Source organism: Copadichromis virginalis, linkage group LG23 (assembly GCF_057382275.1).
Source record: "Copadichromis virginalis isolate Kocher_CV1m ecotype Utaka linkage group LG23, C_Virginalis_male_GT1.1, whole genome shotgun sequence".
NCBI classification, from domain to species: Eukaryota; Metazoa; Chordata; class Actinopteri; order Cichliformes; family Cichlidae; genus Copadichromis; species Copadichromis virginalis.
Genome location: NC_140639.1, coordinates 19,473,401 through 19,483,430, shown reverse-complemented (window position 1 = coordinate 19,483,430; position 10,030 = coordinate 19,473,401). Strand labels below are relative to the sequence as shown.

General features: G+C 37.9%; 1 protein-coding gene across 1 annotated transcript; it reads left to right on the top strand.

The window, feature by feature from the left end:
* The first annotated feature begins 301 nt into the window (after positions 1–301).
* On the top strand, positions 302–3,727 carry LOC146680700 (immunoglobulin lambda-like polypeptide 1). Its single transcript, XM_085450043.1, has 3 exons — positions 302–1,460; positions 2,871–3,179; positions 3,253–3,727. The coding sequence occupies exons 1-3, from the start codon at positions 1,424–1,426 to the stop codon at positions 3,468–3,470; spliced, it is 564 nt and encodes a 187-aa protein (XP_085306169.1). The 5' UTR covers positions 302–1,423; the 3' UTR covers positions 3,471–3,727.
* Positions 3,728–10,030: the final 6,303 nt, after the last annotated feature.

The window sequence follows — 10,030 nt, the reverse complement described above, 5'->3', positions numbered from 1 at the left end:
GGGGTTGGCATATGTTCAAAAGTTAGATTTCTGCATTCTGTCACACACACACACACAGCTACATAAATGGATGTAAGTGCATTCATGTGTTGAATAAACAAAGATTACATGTTAATGTTTTGTTAGTACCCTTATTTCATTGTGTTACATTTTACCCCAGGATATGTTACAACTAACCCAGACTATGGGGTTAATTGTAACATTTCACTCTTTGTGTTTGAGGCCATACCATGCAATGGGTAATTGTGCTGCAGAGAAAATAGCTGCACTATTTAATAGCAGAGACATGTAAATACTTTGCATTACATTTTGAATCCACTACCTTAAAAGAGCTCCAATTTACAGACAGAAATGTCAAAAATGTTACAACTATCCCCGGTCTCCCCTACTAATATTGTAACACTTGTTGGCTGTTTCTAGGTCCCAAAACATGCTCAGATGGGTCGGCTGGTGCAGTTAAAGTGACTTATTTGCACAGTTTTATCTTTGCAGACCGTTCATTGATTCCAGACAATCGATGTCAGCTGTGTCCACCAGGCTCTCCTGACACTGCCCCTGAACCCACTGCAACACCCCTACTGTGCAGCTGAGCCACAGACTACACGCCCACCACAGCAAATGAATCCTGTTACAGTGCTACTCCATCAAAACATTGTTGAGAAGGTTAATTCTGGAGGAAAACTGCCAACCTGCTGTTTGGACAAGAATAAACTTGTGAAACAAAGGTCAGCTCAGGTAGCTCATCATCTGGAGGCAGAAGTTATGCAGAATATTCAGATTCATGCAGTTTTTACAACATTAATTCATCTCGACTGAACCAAATCATGGAGCTGAATTACACTAAACAGAAATAACAACATGACCCCTGACAGGTGACAAGATTATCTCTTCATCACGGCACCTGTTAGTCGGTAGGATGTATTAAGGAGCAAGTAAACATTTTCTCCTCAAGTTGGTGTGTTAGAAGCAGAAAAAATGGGTGAGTGTAAGGATTTGAGTGAGTTTGACAAAATAGTGATGGCTAGATGACTCGCTGCAAAAATGGAAAAGCCCGATTGTGGGGTGTTCCTGCAGGTGGTCAGTTTGTATCAAAAGTCGTCAAAGGAAGAAACAGTGACCAGTAACTGAGCATCTGTGGGATCTACGGGACAAACAAGTGTGATCCATGGAGGTCCTTCCTCACAACTTACAAGACTTCAAGGATCTGTTGCTAACATCTCAGTGCCAGATACCACAGCACATCTTCAGGGGTCGAGTGGAATCCATGCCTCACGACTGTTTTGGCAGCAAAAGAGGGACCAACACAAAATCAGGCAGAGTCATAATGTTACGTCTGATTGGTTAATGACATTGCTTTACTTCAGCTGCCACATTCAACATCAGACAGGTTTTTGTACTGGTCTGTGTCACTGTGTGAGGAGACATGATCTTTGGCTCTGGAGCTAAACTGTACGTAACAGGTAAGAACAAATGAAATCATTTTCCTTACGACTTTCAAAATGACAATTTGTTCAAAGCCAGTTTCTGTTAAGTTCGACTTTAAATGTGTTTCTGTAAAGGTCGAAAAAAAACTGAATCTCACTGTATATGTGAGGTATTTATTGGGGGGTTTTCAGCGTGAAAAGTCCCAAAAGTCTGATGTGAGCAGGATTACAACTAATCCTTATCTAAGAAATTTCAACATCCTTTTATTTATTTTTATATTTGTTTGTAAGCTCAAAAAGATAACAGATTCACTGGGATTTGTGAAAGAAAATCATTAAAATTAAACGTGGACATATTTACAGTAAGTCATAAGCTTATAAATAAAATGTTATTCATATTTGAATCTTAAGACACATTTAAGGAAAGTTTAATGACTACTGACTTAATATTATCTCAAATATTATAGTAGATGTAATTTGGAAATTTAGGACTTGACATCATACTTAAAATAAGAAAAGTTTTGAAATTATATAATAAGCTATGTAATTCAGTATTTCATTACATGTAGTGCATTATATAGAATTGATTGTGTATCCTTTGAGGGCTTTAAGCTATTTTTCACATATTCAAATAATTGCTATTGTTTAACTACATGAAAAAAATTATGTCTCATGTGAACACAATGAAAAAAGTTCTGAAGTTTCTGATCTAATGATGTCTCGGTCTCTCTCTCTGTGCATACTGGAAATTTCTTAAATGTCATTTTAATGTCATTAAAATGTCATACAAAATATTTAGTTAATCGCAATATAGATTTAAAAAATCCCCTGTACAAATATTTCTTCATAAATGTTTTCAGCTGAAATTACTGTAATATGTATATACTAACCTTGTATATTTTAAGAGATTATAGATGCCAAATATAAAATCATTATGAAAACAAAGATACAATTAAATTCTGACATATTATAAAAACTGATATAGAAATATTCACATCGTATATATGAAATCTTATTTGCAACAGTTTTAGAATAATTACAAACGATATGCTTCAAATATATACAGAAACTATAATGTACAAAGTACGCGTGCTTTCATTATCAATACTGCTGCCATGATATGTGAAGGATGTGATTTATTTTTACATCTATAGATGTGTTACATTGTATTGTTATAATTTAAAATTGTGATAACAGACGTAAAGGACAAAGGAGTTAATTGTATTAAATATTGTGTGTTAATGAAATCAGTTTAACTTTGATAAATATAATTCTGCCTTTAATATTTAATATTACATTGTACATTATAACAATAAATCATCTGAATATTGTTAAGTGTTTAAAATGAGCCATTACACGGCCGATAGGCACTGATTGGTAGTTTGGTGATTATGAAGCTTCTCAGGTCACACTGAGTGAAATTCTGTGTCTGCTGTCGAACTTCAGCTACGCCGGTAGCAAAGCCCTCGGTGACAGTGTACCAAGCAGCATCCAGTGATCATCTGGAGGAGAAGAGATCCCTGCTGTGTGTGGCCTCACAAATGGTTCCTCCTGTGGTCAAGATCACCTGGAAAAGCCAGAAGCAGGACGGATCTCCGCTGGCGGCGCCCCCTGGTGACACAGAACAGCTGGACATCATAGAGTCCGATTACACTGCCAGCATCTTGTTGATCCATCAGCAAGACGAGAACTCACATACATATGGCTGTTCTGTCACACACGAGGGGGGGACGGTGGAGGGTCAAATAGAGGAAGGTAATGAAAGTTTGTTGCCTTTTCAGCATGAAATTAGCTACGCAGCTACTCAAATGTGACTTTTCTGTTTCAGGAGTTTCTCAAAGTCCACCAAAAGAACTTCCACCAGATACACTTTCCACCAATCAAACTTTAACAGAAGGTCCATCATCAGAACATCCCGTGTCTCAAAAACAAGTAAAACTGCTCTGCCTGGTGTACACGGTGCTGATCACGAAGAGTCTGGTGTACTGCTGTGGAGTCTCTCTGCTCAGGCTCATCAGACGCAGCCGCAAACACGCAGCTGACTGACTGTTTCCTTCTTCTTGGCTTATCGCTTTTCATATCGTTTATCACTCAGGATTTAGAAAAGTCTGTAACAGTGCAGCATTTTGGTTGTTTTTTTACTTTCTTTTTTATTTCAATATTAAAAAAAGAGCTGAAACAGAAAAGGCTGAATTATTAGCTCCCTAGTAGATGATTCATCATTTATAGCATTTGTTTAATTAAAACAAAGTGTTGCCTGCTCTTCAAAGTATTTCTCTGCAATATTCCGAATAAAGCAAACAAAAAAATCTTGCTTGTTTGAGTTTAATTTTGTAGAAAACTGCGAGAAACAGCAGCACTCCCAATATATGCTGATAGGCAACGAGCAGTGGTAAAAGAAGAACAAATGTTTAATGAGATACAAACAGGATTTTAAAGAAGATGAGAACATGAAACCATAAATCTGTTAGATAAAAAAACATGCAGGTGTGTCTGAGCCTTATTTTTAGTTCACTATCATAGGGACTGCATAGTCATCACATGATGTGATATCATAGTGTGGAAGTAAATGTTCAAAATCATAATGTTCCCTCACAAAATCACAAATTCCTTCCAGATGCAATAAAAATGTTAAACACAATGACCCAATATTTATTTGAATATGAAATTATAAATGTTAAAATAAATTAAAATTAGAGTTCACCTTGATTGGTTTCATTTTGTAAAGGACATATTTAGCAGATGCATTTGTGAACTCTCACCAATGTGTTTGTCATTCAACAACAATTAGTTCTATGACCTAAAATATTATTTAATATGTTCTCCATGATTCGAAGCAGATAAAACTATGAAAGCAAACTCCAGTTTTAAGCTCTGTCCTCTTTCAGACATTGCAAATCAAATGTTTCTTTATACAGATAGTGTGGTTTTCTTATTAAAGGAAACAGAATAAAAACTGTCTAACTAAAGGAACCAAACTATCAGGAACCCGTGGATGTTGTTTTCTGGACTCAGTCTTAAAAACGATATCATCTTTACACCAGCTTTATTTGGACTGTGTGGGGTTTTTTACACATGCACATATATATCCTGCAGTGTCTGCATATCTATATATCAGTTATGTAAATTATGTGTCATTGTGTGTTCCATGTGAGATTGTTTAAAGCCTCTGAACAATGTCATGATATCAGTGCAGCTGTTAGCGCTGCGACCCCATAGTAGCGTCCTTTAGCTTTTAAAACTAACATGGATCGCTTTTCAACTTTTTAACTGAATCTCTTTCAAACAGCTTAAAGTCTGTCAAATTGTTCTAGTTTTTATAAATTTTCCTTTTATTTGAATTACCCTGAATACTGTATTTACTTTTTCTACTAAACATTCTGTATTAATTTCATCAATCGTACTTCTATTTTTTTGCTAACTTTTGAAAATGACTAAAACTGAAGTATTCTGGTAGTTAAGGGGACAGATGGTCCTAAGAGTCAAGACTACACTACAACGAATTCAAACACCTGACTTTGTTAAAGCTGCGCAGTAAAAATAAATATACTTTAAACAAGCAGCAGAAAACACCAAATGTTGATGAAATATTTCTTGATGCTGACATCTAATTTTCCACCAGCATACATGAGCTAAATACTGAAAGCCCTGATTCCAAACTTATCATTGTTTCATTTAATGTGTTTAGGTGGAGCAAGTAAAAAGATGATCAAGTGGAAGTGAAATAAAAACATGTGAGGTGAAGTGCTGGTGTTTGTTTCGAGAAGAACAATAAGTTGTTTGTTTCAGCGGTTTCCAAGTCTGTCTCTGTGTGGTTTGTCTTCTCATACGAGCAGGATGTCCGAGACTCAGCGCTGAACTGTTCTCATGCGATCACTTCATAAACTTTAAATTCCTATACTACTGTTTAACTGTGATTTCTTCCATATTCTTTGCATGAATGGTGCTATTTGCACCAAAAATCTCTCACATATACTTTTAAGTTGTGTTCGTCATTATTGACCACTAAAGTCGAACCTGCATTCATGTGAATAAGCACGTGACCTCATCTTGAATGTAACACTAGTGTAGCTCAGATTAACCTTAATGCTGGTTTGTACAGCTAACCTAAAATTCATCCTAATGACTGATTTTAATAAACACCAGCTTAGATGTTGTAGGACCAACATTATTAAAGACAAGTTTGTGTTCCCTGTATTGGTTTTGTAGGATGCAGCTGACCTCACTTCTAATGTTTGGTGAAAAAAACAAAACAAAACCTAAACAAACAAAACTTTATTCGATTTCATCATTATAGCACACGGAGTCACTGCAGTGAAGGGGTCTGAATACTTTCTGGAATTATTGTGCAACTGTGGCTGTTGCTGTAACTGTCACTGTGACATTAAAGTGAAAACCCCCAACTCGCACAGAAACCCACACAGCCCAGCTGCTGCACAAAGGGAAGCTCTGATTGGCTGTTGACTTTCTTTTCTGTCCTAATAACCGCTGAGAACAGATCCATATCTGCTGCTGCACCCCTCTATCTCATTCTTTTCCACTGAGCGCTCCACCCACTCAGAGCTGAACTGACCCCGTCTGACCCACCTGCTACATCATTTACTTTTTATTATTCTTTTGCTCTTTGTTAATGACTGACAAGGTGTTGCTACATTAAATAAATCGATGGCACAAAGCTTATATTGAATCGGCTGTTTTGGACAATTTCAAGGTTGATTTAAAAACCTTTAGAACTTTTAATCCAACCATCAGAGCAACGTGTTAGCAGCTTCAAATTAAGAAGCAACACAGATCCTTACAGTTACTTTTTCTTAATGAAATTACACAACAAAAAATATTCAATTACAATTAATTTTATGCGTGTGTGTATGTGTGTGTCTGTGCATGGTAGTGAACCTAAAATATCTAATCAAAAAACCCTGAATTATACACGAGACGTTATCTATCCAAATAACTGAGCTTTAAAACTTCTAACTCTATATCTTTGTACTTTATATTTTTGAGCATGGAAACTAATCGAAAATCTTGTAGTCCAGACAGCAGGTGCTGCTTCTGGGCCAAGTTTAAATTTATTTCTGGATGACTTATAAGCATGAGTAAACCTCTCCCAGTGTCCTGTGCACTGTCTGCAGCGTGATTGTATGTTGCAAAAGAGTCTTTACTTCCCTCCAGTGGTCACACTGAGTCACAACGAAACTTGTGTGTCTCACAAGATTATTGATTATTAAACGGGTCATTCATCTCAAATCAACACTGGTCTTCTACTCAACCATCTCAAATTTACATCAAAATGTTGTGACACAAAGTTTGAACATGTATAATGGTTGCTGACAAATTTTAGATTCATAAATCCAATTAGTTTCAGGATATAGGACTTGGCGGAGGACTTTTTAAAGAAAGGTTCCTTTCAGGTCTTTTTTTTTTTTTGCACACTGAAATCTGAGGCAATGTTTAAACATCGATATCTCAAAGGCTGTTTAAAATAAAAAGTTCTATACTTATCAGACTCTTCTAGGACAAAAGGGCTCAGAATGGTAGGAGTAGGTCTTGAAAACATTAAGTACGGACAAATATGGGATTTTAAAGGACTACTTGATACGCTAATAGAGAGACATGTGATGCATTTGTCTGAAATACACAATTACAGATGCTGATGGTTGATGGCAAAAATTACTAGTGAAAATTTCAGGCTTGTCATTTAAACCATGTTTTCTTAGATATTCATGTGAAAAAAATGGTTTGAAAGTGAGTTGGAACATTTTTTTAAAGTATTTGTTATATGAAGCTAAAAATTCACAACATTTAGTATATGTGTTGAAACTTTGTAACATAAAATATTTATGTTAATTAGAGGCGATCGTGGCTCAAGCGTTGGGTGTTCGTCTTGTAATCAGAAGGTTGCTGGTTCGAGCCCCGGCTCCGACAGTCTCGGTTCGTTGTGTCCTTGGGCGAGACACTTCACCCGTTGCCTACTGGTGGTGGTCAGAGGGCCTGGTGGCGCCAGTGTCCGGCAGCCTCACCTCTGTCAGTGCATCTTGTGGACATCGGCTTTGCCAGCTGATTCAGTAGGGCTATGATGTGACTAAGCCTCTTGTTACAAGCGATGGCGGGGACTCAAGTGCAGAGTTCAGTTCCAAAAACAGAGTTTTATTTACACAATCACCAGGTGCAGAATATATACATTGGGGGAAATTCAGGGTTCCTAGGGTCCATGGGGAAAATCAGGGAAGGGGTAGCTCTCTCGCACACGCTCTCTTCGTCACACACGTCCACACAGCGGGTAGGTTATGGTCTGGGAAAACTATTTACAAAGAGATAGGTTACGCAGAATCGCAGAGTTACACACGAAAATTTCACTGATACTAGAGGCTCACTAACGTGTCTCGCACAATCATCCAGCGATGAGGCTGTCTGCGTCTCGGCCTTAAATGGCAAACACATAATGACGGCCTGATGGACAACAGGTATGGTCCAAGGGCGGGGGCCTGCAGTGAGCTCCGCCAAGGCGGAGAGGCAAGAGAAAGAGAGAGTAAACAAAAGCACATGTAGCCTTGCGGGGCTGGGCGGGCAGACACCGGGACCATGGCACCTCAAAGACTTTAAGTTACAAGTACTACAGATCATTAATTGTTTATTTATAGATTTAGAAGCAATGCCACCACAGCTATCCCTCCCGTGATTAAACTGATTTCAAAGTTTTTTTTTGATTATTTACTTTACAATCAGCACAGTGGCACGATGGCTAGCACTGTTGCTGTACAGCAAGAAGGTCCTCAGTTTAATTCCACCATCAGGCCGGGGTCTTTCTGTGTGGAGTTTGTATGTTCTCCCCGGGTACTCCGGCTTCCTCCCACCATCCAAAGACATGCAGTTTGTGGGGATAGGTTAATTGGTAAATGGCCTGTATTGTAGTCCCTAAGGACCCCAAAGTGCTTTACACTACATTCAGTCATCCACCCATTCACACACATTCACACACTGGTGATGGCAAGCTACTGCGACAGACTGGCGACCTGTCCACCGAGTACCCTGCCTCTTTGCCCTATGACAGCGGGGATAGGCTCCACTGCCCCCGCCCCCACGACCCTGAAAAGGAGAAGCAATTGACACCCCTTTCTCAACGAGAAGTTTGGGCTTGGGTGAGCCTGAGTGCTGAAGATATCTACCTATTCGGAACCATGGTAACAGGGTAAATAAGTTTGGTTCTCCCTAATTTATGTTGGGTTTCCATCATTAAACTCTAGTGGACAAAATCTGCTAGCATTGTTGCTAGTCAGTCACAGATCATCTACTTTGGAAGTCTGGGAAACTGAGAAATTGTTCAACTCATATAGCAGATTAACTAAAGATTTGTTTGACTGGAGTTGAAAACTGTTTGTGGTTAGATATGGGCAGACTCACCTTTTCACACAGAAGCAAGTTAGTGAATTGTGGAAAGGTGAGAAAGGTTTAGATTAAATCAGCTATTTCGTCTCCCCCCTTTTTTATTACATATATTACAGTTATATTATCAGTCTTTGCGTAGTATGATTTAGTACCATAATGAACACATACCTGTGGCATTAGCTGGTTGATCCTGCAGCAGAATTTGGGGAAATGGTTGTCCTGTTGAAAACCAATAATGGATTCATTTTCATTATTGTTTAAAACAACAGGTACAGCCTTTATATTTCCTCTAAATAGCAGACCTTCATTCCTTTTGATCTTCTTTAAAATCTTCTTTGTCACCGCTGCAGTCTTTGTATCGTACATCTGCACCATCAGGTCCACTGTGTCCAGTCTGTCTGCGTTCTCCAGTCGACTCTTTTTGATTGGCTTGAAGCCATCCCTTGACTCAGTAACATTTTGCAGACACCACTTGAAGTTTTTCAGCTCCTCAGTTCCCAAAGTCTCCAGAGTTTCCCACAGCCATTCCTTTAAAAGCCCGTCTGTCTTTTTTATCTGATAAAGTAAGAGAACGTTTTTGATAATTCGTACACTAAACAATGAACAAGAAAGAGTCGTTTTATAAAATCTCACCAACATCTGAGTTATTAACAGAAAAAAAAACAAATAGACTGGTCAAACAACAGATAATATAGGCTTTTAAACCATAAAAATCAACATTTTTGTGCGACTAACATCAAATTTAATCAAATTTTAATTTTTGTAATTTTGCAGTAACCTTGAATCTTGTCATTTTAGACAGTCTTTCTTAAAAAAGGACAGTCTAATTGTTAGGTCAGTGTTCTGCTTAGAGGTCTGTGATGGCCAAACCCGTGGCCACACTCTAAAGTCGGTAACTTTTGTATTTTCATTCTTCATTTGAACATAGTAATACATTTTAGTTGCCAATAACTTTATTGATTGGTTTGGATACATTTGTTCTATTTGTAAGCACGCACATTTAGTTTACTTATGTATTCATACTACTTCATTTCTTTGCTTTCTGACTAACCTTTGTCTTTTTATTTCTTACCTGCCATCATCCCTGGGAGTTGCTGGACAAAAGATGGTAGCCAGGGTTTGAAATCATTAGATGCAAAGGAAGATAATTGGACCACACCACCACTTCCTGCTGAAGGGGGGAATGTGTGTTTTCTTTACTTTAAAAACAAAGTATTTGT

Coding starts and splice junctions, on each gene's coding strand:
- LOC146680700 (XM_085450043.1), top strand. CDS start 1,424: ATGATCTTTGGCTCTGGAGCTAAACTGTACGTAACAG. Junction 1,461..2,870: donor AGCTAAACTGTACGTAACAG/GTAAGAACAAAT, acceptor GTCGAACTTCAG/CTACGCCGGTAGCAAAGCCC. Junction 3,180..3,252: donor GGAGGGTCAAATAGAGGAAG/GTAATGAAAGTT, acceptor TTTCTGTTTCAG/GAGTTTCTCAAAGTCCACCA.